At 43.6% G+C, this 23,156-nt stretch overlaps 1 protein-coding gene across 1 annotated transcript in view; it reads right to left on the bottom strand.

Moving 5' to 3' along the window:
• Positions 1-22,343, bottom strand: part of LOC123481712 (receptor tyrosine-protein kinase erbB-4-like) — a 66,432-nt gene extending 44,089 nt beyond the window's left edge. The window contains exons 1-2 of the mRNA XM_045206462.1: positions 22,251-22,343; positions 19,508-19,694 (exon numbers count right to left, since the gene is read on the bottom strand). Coding sequence (XP_045062397.1) covers positions 19,508-19,694; positions 22,251-22,343 — 280 coding nt within the window. The remainder of the gene's footprint in view (positions 1-19,507; positions 19,695-22,250) is intronic.
• Between the last annotated feature and the right edge of the window lie 813 nt (positions 22,344-23,156).

The following is a 23,156-nucleotide window of genomic DNA, read 5'->3' as shown; positions in this document are numbered from 1 at the left end:
CCTGCACTCTTTCATTTAATTATCTATTTACATAGCCTATGCATGTACACACTGTCACGATCGTCATATGAAGTGGACCAAGGCGCAGCGTGATATGCGTACATCTTTTAATGAGTACTTTAAACAATACAACAAAACGATACGTGAAGTCCTAAGGTTAACAAACACAAACCTCTCCGGAACAAGATCCCACAAATGACAAGTGCAAAACAGGCTGCCTAAGTATGGTTCCCAATCAGAGACAACAAGCCACAGCTGCCTCTGATTGGGAACCACCCCGGCCAACATAGAAACACATGAACTAGAACAAGAACATAGAACACTAAACATAGAAACTAACACCCTGGCTCAACATATAAGAGTCCCCAGAGCCAGGGCGTGACACACACGTACGAATACACACACATTTTTATACTTTGGCGCAAATGCACATACACACTTACAATTATCATCAATATCTCTGAGTAAAGTTAATTCACAGGTTTTTAAAAAGGACATAGTATTTGCAGAAAACACACATATCAATCATTGGAGAAAATAACCTGGTCTTTCTAGACTGTACTACGATGAGGTAATAGGGGGGTATGTCGTGCTGTCCAGGGGGTGTACTTTCCTCTTCTCATCTCCCATCCAAACAGGTCCCAGATCAGTCCGAGGTAGTGATGATGGCTCCTTAGGGACACCTCTCATGATTTCATTATCAGCAGATCACTACTAATAGAGACCGAAAGGAATGCTCTAGGGAATATTTCTGGGAAGGGGAGGGTTGAGGCACTGTGTCTCATAGAATGGGATTAGGGCACTGCAAATTGGTCAACAAGGAATTTGATTTATTGAAACCTTAGTTGCTTGCTTAATCTGCCTAAAAACGGTACAGGTCATCTATTACTTCAACTACAATAAATGGCAAGCACAGGCAAAATATGACAGATAAATCCCCCAAAAACAAAAACAAAGGAAAACAGAGCTCAGATATTTCTCCCCAAAACACATGATTAATCATGTCAAAGACTGGAGTCATCTGTCAGGCTTTCCATTGCTTAGATACTGCATACTCCACTGGAATATTCACACATGGATTGAGCTTCTTTCAGGGCCGGCCCTGGGCATAGGCGACATAGGTGGTCGTCTAGGGCCCCTGGCCACTATATATACACTAAATGACACCTGCTCGTCAAACATCTCATTCCAAAATCATGGGCATTAATATGGAGTTGGTCCCCCCTTTGCTGCTATAACAGCCTCCACTCTTCTGGGAAGGCTTTCCACTAGATGTTGGAACATTGCTCCCAAAGGTGTTCGATGGCGTTTTATTTATTTTTTATTTATTTTTTCCCACCTTTATTTAACCAGGTAAGCCAGTTGAGAACAAGTTCTCATTTACAACTGCGACCTGGCCAAGATAAAGCAAAGCAGGGCTCTGCACAGGACAGCCAAGTACTTCGACACCGATCTCGACAAATCATTTCTGTATGGACCTCGCTTTGTGCACGGGGGCATTGTCATGCTGAAATAGGAAAGGCCTTCCCCAAACTGTTGCCACAAAGTTGGAAGCACAGAATCTTCTACAATGTCATTGTATGCTGTAGCGTTAAGATTTCCCTTCACTGCTACTAAAGGGCCATGAAAAGCAGCCCCAGACCATTATTCCTCCTCCACCAAACTATACAGTTGGCAGTATGCATTGGAGTAGGTAGCGTTCTCCTGGCATCCGCCAAATCCAGATTAGTCCGTTGGACTGCCAGATTGTGAAGTGTGATTCATCACTCCAGAGAACGCATTTCCACTGCTCCAGAGTGTAATGGCGGCGAGCTTTACACCACTTCAGCTGACGCTTGGCATTGCGTATGTTGATCTTAGGCTTGTGTGCGGCTGCTCGGTCATGGAAACTCATTTCATGAAGCTCCCGACGGACAGTACTGAGTTGCTTCTAGAGACAGTTTGGAACTCGGTAGTGTTGCAACCGAGAACAGACGGCGGTCTCGTTCTGTGAGCTTGTGCGGCCTACCACTTCGCGGCTGAGCCGTTGTTGCTCCTATATGTTTCCACTTCACAATAACAGCACTTACAGCTTACAGTTGACCGGGGCAGCTCTAGCAGGGCAGAAATTTGATGAACTGACTTGTTGGAAAGGTGGCATCCTATGACGGTGCCACGTTGAATGTCACTGAGCTCTTCAGTAAGGCCATTCTACTGCCAATGTTTTGTTTATGGAGATTGCATGGATGTGTGCTCAATTTTATACACCTGTCAGCAACGGGTGTGGCTGAAATAGCCGAATCCACTAATTTGAAGGGGTGTCCACATACTTTTGTATATACAGTGCCTTCGGAAAGTATTCACACTGACTTTTTTCCACATTTTGTTAGGTTACAGCCTTATCATCAATCTACACACAATACCCCATAATGACAAAGTAAAAACAGGTTTTTAGAAACTGAAATATCATCTTTACATAAGTATTCAGACCCTTTACTCAATCCTTTGTTGAAGCACCTTTGGCAGCGAGTCTTCTTGGGTATGACGCTACAAGCTTGGCACACCTGTACTTGGGGTGTTTCTTCCATTCTTTTCTGCAGATCCTCTCAAGCTCTGTCAGGTTGGATGGGGAGAGTTGCTGCACAGCTATTTTCAGGTCTCTCCAGAGATGTTTGATCTCTGGCTGGGCCACTCAAGGACATTCAGAGACTTGTCCCGAAGCCACTCCTGCGTTGTCTTGGCTGTGTGCTTAGGGTCGTTGTCCTATTGGAAGGTGAACCTTCACCCCAGCCTGAGGTCCTGAGCGCTCTGGAGCAGGTTTTCATCAAGTATCTCTCTGTACTTTGCTCCATTCATCTTTGCCTCGATCCTGACTAGTCTCCCAGTCCCTGCCGCTGAAAAACATCCCCACAGCATGACGCTGCCACCACCATGCTTCACTGTAGGGATGGTGCCAGGTTTCCTCCAGACGTGACGCTTGGCATTCAGGCCAAAGAGTTCAATCTTGGTTTCATCAGACCAGAGAATCTTGTTTTTCATGGTCTGAGAATCTTTAGGTGACTTTTGGCAAACTCCATCCGGGTTGTCATGTGCCTTTTACTGAGGAGTGGCTTCCGTATGGACACTCTACCATAAACGCCTGATTGGTGGAGTGCTGCAAATATGTTTTTCCTTCTGGAAGGTTCTGCGATCTCCACAGAGGAACTCCAGAGCTCTGTCAGAGTGACCATCGGGTTCTTGGTCACCTCCCTGACCAAGGCCCTTCTCCCCCGATTGCTCAGTTTGGCCGGGCGGCCAGCTCTAGGAAGAGTCTTGGTGGTTCCAAACTTCTTCCAATTAAGAATGATGGAGGCCATTGTGTTCTTGGGGACCTTCAATGCTGCAGAAATGTTTTGGTACCCTTCCCCAGATCTGTGCCTCAACATAATCCTGTCTCGGAGCTCTACGGACCTCATGGCTTGGTTTCATTTCAAGTTAGCTAGCTAGCTAACGTTAGCTGGCTGGCTCGCTAGCTAACGTTATGTGTATGATCTTATTATTCGTATCTCAGAGCCATTTGCTTGCTAACATTGAACCTGGTTGGTTAGCTACCTGCAGATTCATGCAGGGTAGTAAAATCATGAGTTGGGATTATGGTTAATTGTTTAACTAGCTAGCTAACGTTAGCTGGCTGGCTCGCTAGCTAACGTTATGTGTATGATCTTATTATTCGTATCTCTGAGCCATTTACTTGGCTAGATATAGCCTAAAGTTATCTAGCTAACATTGAGCCTAGTTGGTTATCTACCTGCAGATTCATGCAGGGTAGTAACGTCATGAGTTGGGATTATGGTTAATTGTTTACCTAGCTAGCTAGCTAGCTACATGTCTTAACAAAAGACTCCACTCTGCAAGTAACCATTTTGGGTGCGTTCGTAAATTCATTCTGAGTATGCCAGAGCACAGAATAACTGATGAATTTACAAACGCACAACACCCGTTGAATATGGCCGGTGTCAGTAAACGTCAGCAAAAAAGCATAATTAAATTGTTGCCAGCAGCACAGTTACAGTCACCAACGCTCTGGATTTATACTCGCCCTAGCAGAGCTGGTTAGGCTGTTTTCATGTTATTCAGAGGTAAAGAATGAACCATATTCCCGATTTTGTGTCTGGAAGTAGCTAGCAATTTAGTCAATGTTAGCCAGTTAGCTTGGGTGCTTGACTGCCATTGTGAGGTCAGAACACTCGGATCAACCCTACTCATCGGCCAGAGCATCAAGTGTGCGCTCTGAATGCTCCGAATGCGAATCGAGATGGGTGGGGCTAAAGCTTAAGAGGGTGTGAACGGTGACGAATGGGTGTAGACAAAGAAGAGCTCTTCAGTAGGTACCAAAACATTCAAAGGCCATTTTCTCAAAAGTGAGATTACAAGTTTAGCAACTTTAAAAGCATAATTACTTTACCATTGTTCCCTTAAATGCAGTGTATGATGTACCATTTTGTAGGTCTGTGTCTCTAATTTTATCCAATGTAAAAAACAAAATGTCAAATTTTGCTAAATAAGACCGAATCAAGGCGGTCGGTCACAAATTTGCAAAAATTTCTAAAAACCTGTTTACGCTTTGTTCTTATGAGGTATTGTGTGAAGATTGCTGAGATTATTTAAAAAATCCCTTTTAGAATAAGGCTGTAACGTAAGAAAAAGTGGAAAAAGTCAAGGGGTACTTTCAGCTCAAATGTTTTAGATTGGTAAATTAGTCTACCCAGCTATGTAAACTTGTAGTAATCATAGCCAAATTACCGACCGGGCATGAAGGACACGTATTTTACATTTTAGTCATTTAGCAGACGCTCTTATCCAGAGCGACTTACAGTTAGTGAATACATATTTTATTTTTATTTTTTTAAACTGGCCCCCCGTGGGAATCGAACCCACAACCCTGGCATTGCAAACGCCATGCTCTATCAACTGAGCTACATCCCTGCCGGCCATTCCCTCCCCTACCCTAGACGACGCTGGGCCAATTGTGCGCCGCCCATGAGTCTCCCGGTCGCGGCCGGCTGCGACAGAGCCTGGATTCGAACCAGGATCTCTAGTGGCACAGTTAGCACTGCGATGCAGTGCCTTAGACCACTGCGCCACTCAGGAGTACCCAAGGGGCCCTGACTTCCAGGGGGACCCCATAGATTTTGTTAGTCACGCTCACTCAGATATCATGTTAACATGGCATAAATCTTGGCAAAATGTGTAGAATTGCAGAAGATTTGCTGTAAAACTGCAAATTATTATCTCTGCCCTATGGAAAAACGAGTAGAATTGCATGAAATTAGTTATAAAATTGCAACATTTTATCTCTGCCCCATGGCAAAATGTGCAGAATTGATTGAAATAATTTCCAAACTTAAAATGTTTCTCTCCACCATCAAGAGGGAGGCCACTAAAACGTTTTGTCCGCAAGGCGGGGGAGGCCCCCAACCAAATCCCCCAAATTGCTAGGGCCAGCCTTGGCTTCTGTAATTGCAGAATATAGGATATAGGAAGACATGATGCTTGGAGAGCAAGGCAGCACTGGCCATTATAGATCATTATAAAACTGTTTGTTTTGATTGGATGATTGGACGAGCACCATTCCAAGCCATGCTGTATTCTCCGTCCCAGACACACCTATGATGCTAACAGTTCCATCTTAAAATTATCACTGTGCCTCCATAAGAATATCATGTTCATGTTGCTGTCCGAATCATCTCTTGTATTTATCTCAACTCGCACATTATTTCCCCTTGCTTCCAGGCTAGCATTTAGTTTGGTACAGAGGGGGATAATATAAGCCTTACTGTCTGCCTGTCTTGTGCCTTATTGCTTAATTACCAGTTCCTACCTTGTGTACCCCTCACTGGTAAATGTACAGTACCAGTCAAAAGTTTGTAGAATAATAGTAAAGACATAAAAACTATGAAATAACACATGTGGAATCATGTAGTAACCAAAAAAGTGGTAAATAAATCAAAATATATTTTATATTTGAGATTCTTCAAATAGCCACCCTTTGCCTTGATTACAGCTTTGCACACTCTTGGCATTCTCTCAACCTGCTTCACCTGGAATGCTTTTCCAACAATCTTGAAGGAGTTCCCACATATGCTGAACACTTGTTGGCTGCTTTTCCTTCACTCTGCCGTCCGACTCATCCCAAACCATCTCAATTGGGTTGAGGTCAGGGGATTGTGGAGGCCAGGTCATCTGATGCAGCACTCCATCACTCTCCTTCTTGGTAAAAAAGCCCTTACACAGCCTGGAGGTGTGTTGGGTCATTGTCCTGTTGAAAAACAAATGATAGTCCCACTAAGCCCAAACCAGATGGGATGGCGTATCGCTGCAGAATGCTGTGGTAGCCATGCTGGTTAAGTGTGCCTTGAATTCTAAATAAATCACAGACAGTGTCACCAGCAAAGCACCCCCACACCATAACACCTCCTCCTCCATGCTTTACGGTGGGAACTACACATGCGGAGATCATCCGTTCACCCACACCGTGTCTCACAAAGACACAGCGGTTGAATCCAAAAATCTCCAATTTGGACTCCAGACCAAAGGACATATTTCCACTGGTCTAATGTCCATTGCTCATGTTTCTTGGCCCAAGCAGGTCTCTTCTTCTTATTGTTGTCCTTTAGTAGTGGTTTCTTTGCTGCAATTCAACCATGAAGGCCTGATTCACACAGTCCCCTCTGAACAGTTGATGTTGAGATGTGTCTATGACTTGAACTCTGTGAAGCATGTACAATGTAAAAAAACAGTACAAATAAAGACAAACCCTTGAATGAGTAGGTGTGTCCAAACTTTTGACTGGTAGTGTATGTATTTTACCTTAGAGCAATGTTGATGCCATGGTGTGTTAATAATGTTTTCCATACGTTCTAAATCACTTCTGAATTAATGGCGTCACATGGAATTTTTTTAAAGCATGGATACTTTTTTTTAAAACTGAGAGCACTATTATTGCCAAAGCATGTTTGTGGCAGTTTTCTATACAATCCCCTCCAAATCTATGGCGTAGTTGCAAAAGCACTGTTCTATATCTAAATATGTGACGTAGTTGTAACAAGAGCGACTATACTAGCCTATATCACAGGGCTTTTTTTAAGCATGGAGAAAAGTGCCGTTTGAAGCTGGGAGATATGTTTTAATCATTCAGTTTCTTAATGATGACACCTAATCCATTATTAATGGCTCTGGTTCCACCATGGGGCCCAGGCATCGCTGGGCTGGGGCTAGCATGCTAACTAACACTATACAGTATTAGCATTAGCCCTAGCGCACTCCATTTGATCTCAGTGTAATTACCACACTGTTTTACCCTCCAAATGCTATCAACATTTTGATGTTAAATAAAGAAGGCCCTGGAAGAAGGGAAGAAGAACAGTTTTTTTCTTCTTTTATTTCTCTTTCCGCTTTTCAACTTTGTTTCCCTAGGCTTTGTTTTTCTTTTATTCTTTGTGTCTTGTTCGTTCTTTCTTTTAATAAGAGACAAGAAGAAAATGCTACATGGTTTTTATTATTATGTTTCCTCATGTAATTATTGTTATTCTCAGGGTAGCTGAGAAAGTTTCAGACAGTGACTCTTCTTCTGAGAACTTCAAGAGAAATGCTACTGAAGGGAGGTGGTGTTTCTATGTAGTGTATGTAGTGTTCAGATATCAGATTTGTATTATATTAGAACTAGTTGCAGTAGGAGCAAGACTGCTTCCCCACCTGGGAGTTTCAAGCAGAAACTTTACCAAATTGCCCAATTTACTCAGAAATAACTATTCCATTTACTTCAAGATAGAAACAGATTTGTTTTTAATAAGCCCAACTTCTATGTGCTGCTTTTTCTATTTTACTTGTTTCTGTTGAGGGCAGGAAGGGTCAGTTCCCTCCGAAGCTGAAGATTTAACATTCTTTGATTGCGTCCCAAATGGCACAATATCCCCTTTATAGTGCACTACTTTTGACCAGAGCCCATATGGATCTGGTCAAAAGTAGTGCACTATCTAGGGAATAGGGTACCATTTAGGATGCAGATTTATGTTGTCTACCATTAACATTTTCGGCTTATGCAATTCCCACATAGGATAATTAATGAGAAAAGTGAATCCAGTCAGCAAAATACAACAGAAGAAACTAAAGACTAAAGTGTCATAGCCCAGCAGCACATGTTGCTACTAAATAGCTGTGATTGTCAGATGGGTTATTAGTCTACAAGATGCTAGATTAAGAGAGGGCTGTATGTCAGTGTAGAATATCATTTCGGTAACACTTTACTTGACACCTATCGTCATTACAGATTATGACATGGTCATATACATGTCATAATATGCCATAACAACTTACATAACTTCTCATAACCAGTAATAATATGGTCACAACACTGTCATGACACATATATTTAGACCTGTTGTGACATATATTGCATTATTTTATGGCTAGTTATGACATCTACAGTGAGGGAAAAAAGTATTTGATCCCCTGCTGATTTTGTACGTTTGCCCACTGACAAATAAATTATCAGTCTATAATTTTAATGGTAGGTTTATTTGAACAGTGAGAGAGAGAATAACAACAACAAAATCCAGAAAAATGCATGTAAAAATGTTATAAATTGATTTGCATTTTAATGAGGGAAATAAGTATTTGACCCCTCTGCAAAACATGACTTAGTACTTGATGTCAAAAACCCTTGTTGGCAATCACAGAGGTCAGATATTTCTTGTAGTTGGCCACCAGGTTTGCACACATCTCAGGAGGGATTTTGTCCCACTCCTCTTTGCAGATCTTCTCCAAGTCATTAAGGTTTCGAGGCTGACGTATAGCAACTCGAACCTTCAGCTCCCTCCACAGATTTTCTATGGGATTAAGGTCTGGAGACTGGCTAGGCCACTCCAGGACCTTAATGTGCTTCTTCTTGAGCCACTCCTTTGTTGCCTTGACTGTGTGTTTTGGGTCATTGTCATGCTGGAATACCCATCCACGACCCATTTTCAATGCCCTGGTTGAGGGAAGGAGGTTCTCACCCAAGAATTGACGGTACATGGCCCCGTCCATCGTCCCTTTGATGTGGTGAAGTTGTCCTGTCCCCTTAGCAGAAAAACACCCCCAAAGCATAATGTTTCCACCTCCATGTTTGACAGTGGGGATGGTGTTCTTGGGGTCATAGGCAGCATTCCTCCTCCAAACACGGCGAGTTGAGTTGATGCCAAAGAGCTCCATTTTGGTCTCATCTGACCACAACACTTTCACCCAGTTCTCCTCTGAATCATTCAGATGTTCATTGGCAAACTTCAGACGGCCCTGTCTATTCTTGAGCAGGGGGACATTGCGGGCGCTGCAGGATTTCAGTCATTCACGGCGTAGTGTGTTACTAATTGTTTTCTTGGTGACTATGGTCCCAGCTGCCTTGAGATCATTGACAAGATCCTCCCGTGTAGTTCTGGGCTGATTCCTCACCGTTCTCATGATCATTGCAACTCCACAAGGTGAGATCTTGCATGCAGCCCCAGGCCGAGGGAGATTGACAGTTATTTTGTGTTTCTTCCTGCTTGGCGATGGTATTGTAGCCCATTCCAGCCTTGTGTAGGTCTACAATCTTGTCCCTGACATCCTTGGAGAGCTCTTTGTAGGTGTCATAACCAGCCATAAAATAACACAATATATGTCACAACAGGTGTAAATATATGGGTCATGACTGTGTTATGACCATATTATGACAGGTTATGTCAGCTGTTATGACATATTATGACATGGTTATGACTGTGTCATAACGTGTTATGACACTAGGTGTCAAGTGTAAGTCGCTCTGGATAAGAGCGTCTGCTAAATGACTAAAATGTAAATGTAAAGTGTCACCAACATTTCAATCTTGTTCTCTCAACCTGCTGTCTTGGAAAAACATGTTCTCTCTATTTCTTCCAAACATTTCATTTGTGTAATAACAACATAAAACAATTAAGAACCTCCTCATTCTCAATGTACCAAATGCCCCTATGGCTCATAATATCAACAAAGGCCATGCTATTCATTTCATTTACTATTGTCAGCTCGTACACAATGGCTCTACACTCCTTAGGCCTAGGGAGAAAACCACTCCACATTTGTGTAGGCTGGTGTTAACATGCTGTTCCTAAACTGCATTAGGGAGCTTGCAAATGTGACAATATGAATGCCGTCCTTAAGAAAAACTCCCTCCTGCCCTCTTCCAAGCAATGAAATATTGAATATGACACAGGAGTAATTGCATGGGAAGTAATCAATTAGACACACAATTGGAAGCGACCTGAGGTCTGAAAGCTGCCAGAGGAGAGAGGTGGAGATTGGAAAGAGAGAGAGGTGGAGAAAGGAGAGAGGCTGAGATTAGAGAGAGAGAGAGAGGGGGAGAGAAGAAAGAGGAGAGAGGTGGAGAGTGGAACAGAATGCCAGAGACACATGATGCATCCCAAATGACACCCTATTCCCTTTATAATACACTATTTTTGACTAGGGCCCATAGGGTTCTGGACAAAAGTAGTGCACTATGAAGGAAATAGCCATTTGGGATGTAGCCATGGACAGAAAACTATCTCAGCTCTTCTCCGGTGGGGGATTCTCATAGAGAGACAGAGGCACGGCTGGGGATACACTCTTCAGGACAAGACTGATTCTACTTGTCCTTTATTTTCACCTTGTCCTGTACATCCATCCCTCCATTCATCCCTCCACCCCTCCATCCCTCCTGTGGGGTTTCTCATTGATACAGGGGCCAGGCAGGGATCTGCTGTCCAAAGACACTGATTCTCCTGCTTAGTCCTTCAGGAGAGACTGTCACTGATTCCTCTCCTACTTTATTTTCACCTTGTCCTATCCATCCATTTGTCTGTCCCTCCATCCCTCCTGTGCACCCTTTCACTATCCACGATGCTTTCACGAAACACTGAGCAGCGCTCGTTGAAGTTAATGTATGATCATCAAGATTTTCCCCTTGAACAAATGCAGCGCATTGAAGAGCAGATAGAACACACTGTTCAGTGTGTGTGTGCGTGTGTGTGTGTGTGTGTGTGTGTGTGTGTGTGTGTGTACAGTACAAGTACAAGTACGAGTACATGAAATAATACATGTAGGCTATGTATACACTATGTATATGCCACTGTAAGTAGCATTGATGAGAGAGAGAGACAGAGAAAAAGAAAGAGAGAAGGACGTCTGGCAGATGGGAGAAGAGATTTGATGCTTTAATTTTGGACAGACAGAGTAATGTCAGTGAACAAGCGGTAAAAAAAAAATAGAATAGAAAATGTGTTAAAGTGACATGCTCATCTGTGTTATGTCTCTTATTGAGGCGGTTATTATTGTGGAAACTCAGCTGGCAGCAATTACCATGTGAATGCACTGAGTCCAGCTCGACTCGCCTCGGCTGCTAGTTACTGTTGTGTTCATTGTGACAAAAAAAAAAAAAAAAAAAAAACAGAGAAGCGGAAGAAAAATGTTTGCCTAAGCATGAAAATAGTTATAATTTGCCTGAAAATGGAAAGCATACTATAGCTGCACTTTGTAAATGTCAAACAAGTGGCAGTATTTAAAGGAAACATCCACTCATGATGATGCCAAATGCATCATATGATGCAAAACACATGATCATGATGATGTGGCAAGTGACACTTTGCTTCTTGAAAATCCTATATGTTAAAAACTTGACTGCTGACATTAAAACTATTTTGGGACTGTATCAACAGTTGACTAATGAAAAACATACCAAAATATTGTTTTTGAGTGGTATTGTCCTTTAAACTCTTGTCACTGTGTTGGGGGAGATGTATAATTAACTCCAATAATTTGCTTCTGGAGGGGCAGACAGGGAAAGACAGAGACATCTAGGGACATCTATGTACAGATAAGGACAGGGAGATTACAGGGGACGGCTGGGGGGAGAGAGGTGTAGATGATAGGGACAGGGAGATTACAGGGGACGGCTGGGGGAGAAAGGTGTAGATGATAGGGACAGGAGATTACAGGGACGCTGGGGGAATATAACAGAGATTACAGGGGACGGCTGGGGGAGAAAGGTGTAGATGATAGGGACATGGTGATTACAGGGTCGGCTGGGGGGAGAGAGGTGTAGATGAAAGGGACAGGGAGATTACAGGGGATGGTTGGGGGGAGAGAGGTGTAGATGATAGGGACAGGGAGATTACAGGGGACAGCTGGGGGAGAGAGGTGTAGAAGATAGGGACAACAAGATTACAGGGAACGGCTGGGGGGAGAGAGGTGTAGATGAGACAGGAGAAAGAGGGATAAAGAAATCAAAATAAGAAAGAGCGAGAGATAGAGACAGAGACAGAGACTGGGTGAGAGACATCAGGAAACATATCTAGGAACTAATCCTATATTAGTGTGTCTTTGCGTGTTCTTGAGTGTGTTTCCTGTTCCATATTCATGAGGATGACTAACTTAAGCCTGATTAAAACGTTCAACAGAAGGACTGGGAAACCCACAGCACCAGCAGTGTTTTTTCGTTCTACACAGTCTCCTACACAGACCCTACTGGAAAATCAATACAGCCATATCGCAATATACCAGCTACAAATGGATTTTATCCAGGGCAATTTCTACCTCCTAGGATTCAGGTCGGTTTCAATACAGAGGGGTCCGTTTTATCCGTCTCCAGATTAGCCCTGTGTGTGGTTAACAACCTTTATCCTCTTATATGTCACGTATAGATCATATTGATCGTTTTACACATCTCCAGAGAGCTGGGTATGAAAGGAACGACAGGATAATATGACAGGGGGCCAATATAGACGACTTTGCCGCTCCGCGCCTGTTGAAGTGTACTGAAGAGGGATACACTGAAGGAGGGAGTGTGTGTGTGTGTGTGTGTGTGTGTGTGTGTGCATGTGTGTGTGTGACACAGCCTGAGACCCAGAGACCAGCTCCCAAGGCTTGATATAGCAGGAGCAAGACAAAGATATTGGAGGATAACGGCAAAATATATACAAAGAGACCGAGAGATACTACAAAAAAATTTGCTAATTCAGATTCACCAATAGCAGTCCCTCTTCCTCCTCTCCACACCACTGGCCAGGGGGCATGGATTGGATGATGCGTTTCAAACACCATTCTGCCTCTTTTCACTGTGTCTGCCTCTGGACTCTCAGCGCTGTCTGTGAACAACCTAGTATCACAATGAAGAGAAAGAACTGTTCTGGCACTACAGAAATCTGCTCACCAACATTTTCCTTCCCAATGATAAGTATATAAATGGTGATATAATATACATGCATGTACTACCTAATGTTGCTAGAGGACCATGCAGAATGGAATAGTGGATGTGTGGATGTGTGTGTGTGTGTGTGTGTGTGCGGGCGTGTGTGTGTGTGTTTGTAGAACTCTCGAGGAAGGAATGACCAAGTAGAACAATGAGTGTAGTTTAAATTATTCACTGTCTCAGAGCGAGCTGTGCCCTGCAAAATTAATGTTAGTCCTGCAATGGGTGTATTCTTACATAACATAAAACATACAGTGCACTGTGTTTTGTGTGGTCTCTGGCCACCAATATTCTCTCTCTCTCTCTCTCTCTCTCTCTCTCTCTCTCTCTCTCTCTCTCTCTCTCTCTCTCTCTCTCTCTCTCTCTCTCTCTCTCTCTCTCTCTCTCTCTCTCTCTCTCTCTCTCTCTCTCTCTCTCTCTCTCTCTCTCTCTCTCTCTCTCTCTCTCTCTCTCTCTCTCTCCCTTTTCTTCATCCTTCTCGCTCTCTATGACTGACCAGACAGACACCAGCTACAGTCAGACTGCAGACACACTGCCTATCAGGACAGTGAGTGATATGGGTCTATAGGTTAACTGTCCATTACCTATCATGTTACCCTAAAGCAGTGGTTTGTATTCATGTATGCCAAGGGAAGTCAGGCCTCCCCAACATTTTTTTTTTTTTTAAGAAAAGAAAAACAATATAAAATAATTTACCTTTCCTCTCTCTGTTTCATAATTTTCCTTCAGTTCACAAGAGGTTGAATGTATCTCACCGGAGAAAGCTTAGAGTGAAACAATGCCCCCAATCAGCGTTGAGCTCAACTGTGAATGGTCCTGGCGCACCAAAAAAGTGTGAAGGGAAGCCAGTTTGGATTTGGCTTCACTCCTATCACATCGCGCCAAGATAAATACATACTTGACAGAAACAACTTGAATTGTTTCATCTCGTTGTGTTGTTGTCCTCCGGTTGTCCTAAATTAGCCATGGATGGAGATAGGGATTTGGACATGTGGTTTCACTTAATTCTCCGTACTGGCCAATGATTATAATGACGATTCTGATCCAACCATAAATTCATATATTGTGCCCCTGGACTGAGAGGATGGAAGTTTAGTATGTAGCTGAATGTAGAAGGCTAATGTTAACTAGCTAAAGTTGCCCATGAAAGTAAGTTAGGTTCACGAGCAAGAATTTTTGCCAGGTAGCCTAGCACAACAAAAAATAAAAGCGTGTACTGTATGACAGAGTTATAGACCGTTTCGTCAACATGAAAGAGAGGAGGATGGCATTGGTGTTTCTCTACTTGCACACACACACACACACACACACACACAAATCAGAACAGCCACATCATATTTAGCTTACGTTGATTGGACTAAATCGTTTTTAGTATATTTTAGTTGTCACTGTATTAGACTAAGCATAGGTGATTTGATGATGTTGAAATGGTGCTGGAATAGTGGAGGCAGCTCCTGTTTCCTTTGCGACTTGCGGTGACTCTCTGTGGTTCTAAATGAAGTTGTTTTGTAGTCCGAAAAATGTCGTAAACATTAACTTGCTTGACCATGCTGTAGGTCATGTAACTGTTTGTTACATGCAATATGTTTTGTGGACTTCACCGGACAGATGTTGCTCTCCGGTTTTGTGATGAAACAAAGGCGTGGTTGAATTTATTCTGCCACTGTGTATTCTTATTGTCTCTGCCTTTAGGCCTATATATCACGGTGGCAAGGCATATGAAGGCAAGGCAAACAACGCAATTATTACAATAGGTTGTAATATGGCTTTTTTTGTGGCTTGGCTTCCCCAGTGATTGTACCTACGCACCGCTACTGCCCTAAAGGGCTCCTGAGAGAACTGGGCTACATCCCAAATGGCACCCTATTCTCTATATAGTGCACTACTTTTGACCAAGGCCCATAGGGCTCTGATCAAAGGTAGTGCACTTCGTAGGCAATACCGTGCCATTTGGGATGTAGCCCTGGTGTCTGGCCAAAGCCTGTTATTCATGTCCCTGGTTTATGAACATAGCCTAGAACTAGCTCCAGAGCTACAACATGGACTTGGACATGTTATTAGTGCATACATTACCTACCACATACTCTAACTCCCCTCAAACAGTTTACATAGAGGGACAATTCTAGCTGGGAGGTAGTAAGACCACATTACTTATGCCACTGAGCCGAACCTTTTATCTGACTTCACCTGACTGCATACATTCTTAGTAAGTGTTTGTGATAATAGCATCTTAAAGAGCTACTGCTGCCCTACTTCTAAAAGGTAAAGAGCCACCCACTGCAAAGAGAGAGAGCGAGAGAGAGAGAGAGAGAGAGAGAGAGAGAGAGAGAGAGAGAGAGAGAGAGAGAGAGAGAGAGAGAGAGAGAGAGAGAGAGAGAGAGAGAAACAGAGCGAGAGCGCGAGAGAGAGAGAGAGAGAGAGAGAGAGAGAGAGAGAGAGAGAGAGAGAGAGAGAGAGAGAGAGAGAGAGAGAGAGAGAGAGAGAGAGAGAGAGAGAGAGAGAGAGAGAGAGAGAGAGAGAGAGAGAGAGAGAGAGAGAGAGAACTACACTTCCCATATTCACAAGTGCTTTTAGCGGCTGTGAGAATGAGGGGGTATGCTAAACAACATTAATACAAATCTTGAGAGAATGGGGAGGGAGGAGAACACAACTTATTACATATCCTAGGTAGCCAGTCTACTCTTCTTGTTTTGTGTTCATCAATGTGCCTCCCAAATGGCACCCTATTGCCTATTTAGTGCACTACTTTTGACTAGGGTCCATGGCGTGCTGGTCAAAAGTAGTGCACTACATAGGGAACAGGGTGAAATTTGTGACGAAGCCCCAGTCTTCGGTAATGGTAGCAAATCAAAAACAGAATATTAACTTTTAAAAGCGAGATTTTCACTGGACAATTTCTTTAACACAGGAGCAAACATGTTGTAACATGTGGATATACAATGCCTTCGGAAAGTATTCAGACCCCTTGACTTTTTCCACATTTTGTTACGTTACAGGCTTATTTTGAAATTGTTTTTTTCCCTCATCAATCTACACACAATAGCCCATAATGACAAAGCAAAAACAGATTTTTTGAAATGTTTGCTGAAATATCACATTTACATAAGTATTCAGACCCTTTACTCAGTACTTTGTTGAAGCACCTTTGGCAGCGATTACAGCATCAAGTCTTCTTGGGTATGACGCTACAAGCTCGGCACACCTGTATTTGGGGAGTTTCTTCCATTCTTCTCAGCAGATCCTCTCAAGCTCTGTCAGGTTGGATGGGGAGCACAGCTATTTTCAGGTCTCTCCAGAGCTGTTTGATCGGGTTCAAGTCTGGGCTCTGGCTGAGCCACTCAAGGACATTCAGAGACTTGTCCCGAAGCCACTCCTGCGTTGTCTTGGCTGTGTGCTTAGGGTCGTTGTCCTGTTGGAAGGTGAACCTTCGCCCCAGTCTGAGGTCCCGAGCGCTCTGGAGCAGGTTTTCATCAAGGTTTTCATTTTCTCTGTACTTTGCCCCTTTCATCTTTCCCTCGATCCTGACTAGTCTCCCAGTCCCTGCCACTGAAAAACATCCCCACAGCATGATGCTGCCACCACCAGAGAATCTTGTTTCTCATGGTCTGAGAGTCTTTAGGTGCCTTTTGACAAACTCCAAGTGGGCTGTCATGTGCCTTTTATTGAGGAGTGACTTCCGTCTGGCCACTCTACCATAAACGCCTGATTGGTGGAGTGCTGCAGAGATGGTTGTCCTTCTGGAAGGTTCTCCCATCTCCACAGAGGAACTCTAGAGCTCTGTCAGAGTGACCATCGGGTTCTTGGTCACCTCCCTGACCAAGGCCCTTCTCCCCCGATTGCTCAGTTTGGCCGGGCGGCCAGCTCTAGGAAGAGTCTTGGTGGTTCCAAATGGTTCTTCCATTTACGAATGATGGAGGCCACTGTGTTCTTTGGGACCTTCAATGCTGCAGAATTTTTTTTGGTACCCTTCCCCAGATCTGTGCCTCGACACAATCCTGTCTCGGAGCTCTAGAGACTATTCCTTCGACCTCATGGCTTGGTTTTTGCTCTGACATGCACTGTCAACTATGGGACCTTATATAGACAGGTGTGTGCCTTTCCAAAGCATGTCCAATCAATTTAATTTACCACAGGTGTACTCCAATTAAGTTGTAGAAACATCTCAAGGATGATCAATGGAAACAGGATGCACCTGAGCTCAATTTCGAGTCTCATAGCAAAGGGTCTGAATACTTACGTAAATAAGGTAATTCTGTTTTTAATTAAGAACCTGTTATCGCTTTGTCATTATGGGTTATTATGTGTAGATTAATGAGGAGAAACATTCATTTAATCCATTTTAGAATAAGGCTGTAACTTAACAAAATTTGAAAAAAGTCAAGGGGTCTTAATACTTTCCGAATGCACTGTAGACATATCTTGTCTGCTAAATGAACAAGCCTACAGCCTATGGCATGGCACAAACAGTAGGCCAACTCATATTCTGTTCTTATGAAATACATTTTCTTCATATCACAATGTTTCTTTAGACCTGCCTGAAATAAATCATGGATTTATTATAATGGTTTATATAAAAATTATTTCTTAGACATTTTAAAATGTAGATGTTCCAAAGGCACGCATCAGCGGCTTGTATGTGCTTGTATGTGTGGAGGCCTGGAGATGCTAAATGTGTTTATGTTAATTAACGGTCATTTACCATGAGACCAGCAGTCTTTTGCATAACAATAACCGGCTGACAAAATGTAATGACCGCCACAGCCCTACTCATAACTCCATTCTATGTGCACCAAAATTACAATCTGCTTCTCTGAATTGCCTTGTGAAAGCCTAACACTGTAAGATTGTATTTGATCATTTAGCTGGTCATGTTGACAATAGAACAAGCTTTCAAATTATGCCCACCTGACCCAGATTGTGATTTATAATGGATCGTTTTTAGATTGCGTAATCAACAACAGTAATTGTGTAAAGGCAGGGGCTGTGTTGCACACAAAACAACTTGTTCCTCAACGGTACAGCTAGGAGAGCTCAAAAAAGTACGTTATAGTTGAAGACTTCTTTGAGTCATAAAAGTGCATTGAAATTACTTAGGAACTGTGCACACATTGGAGAGGTGTGTGGCCACGTGGAAACACCAGTTAGACCTCTCACTCAAACACTTGTCATTTTTTGTCTTATGTTGCACCTACCCCAAATTTTCCAAGAATATTCTTATCATGTTACTGAATGTATCCATAGTATTTTCAGATTTCGTTATTAACAAATACGGCGAAAAGTACAGTAAATGTAAAATGCACATAAAATCAACAGTGTCATGTTTGGATTCAGTCTTGTGTCAGGTGAACTGTTGTGTCCTCACCTTTAGTCTAATCATTTTCCCATAATCTCCAAACTGTTCCCTTTTAATTGCTACGATGGTTATGCATATGTTTTCCATATTTCTTCTGTAAGAAACATTTAAATTTAGCCTGATCCACATAGGCCAAATCCCACGAGTGTAAGGGGTTAAGATGTTATTGCATTTCAGCCAAATGAAAATAGTTTGGAGAAATATACTGACGAAGAGTAGCAGAAAGTTAGGTCAACCATGTCTTAAATGTGAAGAGATTTTAATTAAAATCTGTCAGTACAGCAGCACAGTAAAACCCCATTAGCCTTACATCTAGACAGACACAAATTATTTTAAAAGATCAGAACGCTTCGGTTTTATTCTCGTTAAACTGACACTAACATTTGGTTCACACTTTACAGACATTCGTTTAGTGCTTCTTTCATTGCAGTCATTTTCTAGCAGAGCTTCTGACTTTACACACGGTCACTGAAGTTAGGCTGAGTAGCAGTACAGTATGTCTGTACAGTAAAATAGGAAATTGAGTAAAAATGAATCAAATTCTATCGACCTATGGTTATGCGTACTGTAAACTCTGTCCTTGTATGGCTCCACACATCCAGAGACAACACAAACATTTGCAATCAACCACAATAAACTCTGTCTAGAACAAAGGAGAGCGTCTGACAGTTTGAATCAGTGGTTATGAGAAAGTTGGAAATATAGTATATGTGCAGCAGGCCTGGAACGCTGGTGATTTATTTTATTCTCTAAGCATAGACAAAACTCTACTATAAGCAATGTTCAATTGGTCGGCAATTGATGGAGAGAACACATAAAAGGAGGGGAGGGAGAGAGAGATCTCAGAGCTTCAGACAGAGGAGACACATAGAGACAGATAGCCTACAGGATACCCATCTCAGACCATGCACACATACCTGTGAGGTTCTTCAGTCCCAGCTGGCGCAGGCCAAAGTTCCCATCTCTGCGGTAGTTGAGGAAGATCGCCAGAGCGTAGCGATCTTCATACATCTTAGTTCCTCTGATGATCCTCAGGTTCTCCAGTGGCAGGTAGTCAAACTGGTTCAGAGCCACCAGCACATAGCCTGTCACCTCACGGATAGACTGCAAGAGAAGAGAGGTGACAGAGAGAACATCAGACACATAGCACGAAACAGGAGATACTGTAGAGAGACAATCAGACATACACAAAAGTATGTGGACACCCCTTCAAATTAGTGGATTTGGCTATTTAAGCCACACCCGTTGCTGACAGGTGTATAAAATCGAGCACACATCCATGCAATCTCCATAGACAAACATTGGCAGTAGAATGGCCTTACTGAAGAGCCCAGTGACATTCAACGTGGCACCGTCATAGGATGCCACCTTTCCAACAAGTCAGTTCGTCAAATTTCTGCCCTGCTAGAGCTGCCCCGGTCAACTGTAGCTCAGCTGGTAGAGCACGGCGCTTGTAACGCCAAGGTAGTGGGTTCGATCCCCGGGACCACCCATACACAAAAATGTATGCACGCATGACTGTAAGTCACTTTGGATAAAGGCGTCTGCTAAATGGCATATTATTATTATTATTATATTATTTAACTGTAAGTGCTGTTATTGTGAAGTGGAAACGTCTAGGAGCAACAACGGCTCAGCCGCGAAGTGGTAGGCCACACAAGCTCACAGAACGGGACCGCCGAGTGCTGAAAAATTGCCTGTCCTCTGTTGCAACACTCACTACTGAGTTCCAAACTGCCTCTGGAAACAACGTCAGCACAATAACTGTTCGTCGGGAGTTTCATGAAATGGGTTTCCATAGCCGAGCAGCCGCACACAAGCCTAAGATCACTATGCACAATGCCAAGCGTCGGCTGGAGTGGTGTAAAGCTCACCGCCATTGGACTCTGGAGCAGTGAAAACGTGTTTTCTGGAGTGATGAATCACGCTTCACCATCTGGCAGTCCGACGGACAAATCTGGGTTTGGCGGATGCCAGGAGAACGCTACCTGCCAGAGAGCATAGTGCCAACTGTAAAGTTTGGCGGAGGAGGAATCATGGTTTGGAGCTGTTTTTCATGGTTTGGACAAGGCACCTTAGTTCCAGTGAAGGGATATCTTAACGCTACAGCATAGAATGACATTCTAGACGATTCTGTGCTTCCAACTTTGTGGCAACAGTTTATGGAAGGCCTTTTCCTGTTTCAGCATGACAATGCCCCCGTGCACGAAGCGAGGTCCATACAGAAATGGTTTGTCGAGATCGGTGTGGAAGAACTTGACTGGCCTGCACAGAGCCATGATCTCAACCGCATTTAACACCTTTGGGATGAATTGGAACGCCGACTGCGAGCCAGGCCTAACCGCCCAACATTAGTGCCCGACCTCACTAATGCTCTTGTGGCTGAATGGAAGCAAGTCCCCACAGAAATTTTCCAACATCTAGTGAAAAGCCTTCCCAGAAGAGTGTAGGCTGTTATAGCAACAAAAGGGGATCCAACTCCATATTAATGCCCATGACTTTGGAATGAGATTGACGAGCAGGCCATGTGTGTAGCTTGGTCCCAGATCTGTTTTGTCCTGATCTGATTATGCTGTCTTCCCAACTCCTACGGTTTTCATCAATGACAACAACCACAGGAGCTGGCAAGACAAAACAACCAGATCTGGGATCAGGCTAAAACAGACACAGAGCAGCTTTGAAAACGGATTCATCAGAAGGTAATTTCCACCTATCCAATTAGTCACAATGCACCCGTGTGAGTAAGATATCCATATTGGTCAAGGAAGACTTTGCTAAAACTTTCTGCTCCAAGTTTGTGTCTGCTCCACTCAGTACTGGGGTGAAGCAGAAGGACAGCCATCACCATCAGCACCACCATCACCATTGCTTCACACTTAAATTACATTTAGAAAGGATAATGACCGCGGAGACTTTGCAAACCCACCCAGCCAGAGCTAGTATGAATCAAAGTGACATGACCGTCCTCCCTCATCCCCCCAACCCTGTCATGGTGGCTGTCCTTAAGAGGTCACGGACAGAAAGGGGCTGCCTCCGAAAATGGCACCCTTTTGCCTATATAGTGCACTACTTTTGACCAGAGCCAGTAAACTACATAGGGTATAGGGAGCCATTTGGGATGCTGAGCGAGGCCTGTCACAACTCTAATGCCAACAGTGACAATAATGACATCAACAGGCCTCCGCTGCACGCTATGTTACGCACACACACAAACACCTAACCCATCCAACCCCACACACACTTACACATACACACACACCTAACCTATCCAACCCCACACACACTTACACACACACACACCTAACCCATCCAACCCCACACACACTTACACATACACACACCTAACCCATCCAACCCCACACACACTTACACACACACACACCTAACCCATCCAACCCCACACACACTTACACACACACACACCTAACCCATCCAACCCCACACACACTTACACACACACACACACACCTAACCCATCCAACCCCACACACACTTACACATACACACACCTAACCCATCCAACCCCACACACACACTTACACATACACACACCTAACCCATCCAACCCCACACACACTTACACATACACACACCTAACAACCCCCGCCCACCTCCCACACACACAATGTTAAACTGAGTCCTAAGGAGTCTGCCACCTACACTGCTGCTGCTGCTGCCACCACTGCTCAGGCTCAGACCCCCGTCACTGACAGCTGTCGCCAGCCCTGGCACAGAAGTGGCAGAAGCAGTCATGGTGCTGTCATGATCGACTACAGTTACTTAATGAAGGGTTTCCCAAACTTAGTCCCGCATACCCCCCGGAGGCATGTTTTGGTTTTTGCCCTAGCACTAGAGAGCTGATTCAAATAACCAACTCATCATCAAGCTTTGATTATTTGAATCAGTTGTGTGGTGCTAGGGCAAAAAACAAAAAACAAAACTCCAGGACCGAGTTTGGAAAACCCTGAATTAATGGACATGAATGACACTTATTTGAGTATTTTTCATGCGGTGCTCAGAGAGTCACATCATCTGTGTCCTAAATGGCACCTTATTCTCTATGGGCCCTGATCAAAAGTAGCGCACTATATAGGGTATATGATGTCATTTGGGATGCAATCAGATTCCTTGTTAGTCATACATTTAGTAGCTAACAAACTCCATCTAGGTAGGAACACCAGGTCTTAGGTTGCATCCCCATGGCACCCTTTTCCCTATTTAGTTCACTACTTTTGACCAGGATGCCATAGGGCACTATAAAGGGAATAGGGTGCCATTTGGGACACCATATTCATTATATTCCAGGTAGAGAGCTGCAGGAGCAGAGAGTGCCTAAGGACTGCAGAGGTCAACAGGTTTTGTGTGTGTCTGTGTGTGTGTGTCTGTGTGTGTGTATGTGTGTGTGTGTGATGCTTATTAGGGCCAATAGAGAGAGAGACTACACTGGAAGCTGGAATGAGGGAGGAGGTCCCCGCGGATACTGGCTCCATTCATCCTTTTCTCTCCATCTTATCTATCTCCCTCTCTCTCCCTCTCTCCACATGGTTGTTGACAGACACAACTCCC

This window comes from Coregonus clupeaformis, chromosome 23, assembly GCF_020615455.1.
Source record: "Coregonus clupeaformis isolate EN_2021a chromosome 23, ASM2061545v1, whole genome shotgun sequence".
NCBI lineage: Eukaryota > Metazoa > Chordata > Actinopteri > Salmoniformes > Salmonidae > Coregonus > Coregonus clupeaformis.
Note: the sequence above shows the minus strand (reverse complement) of the source record. Positions and strands in the feature narration are given on the sequence as shown.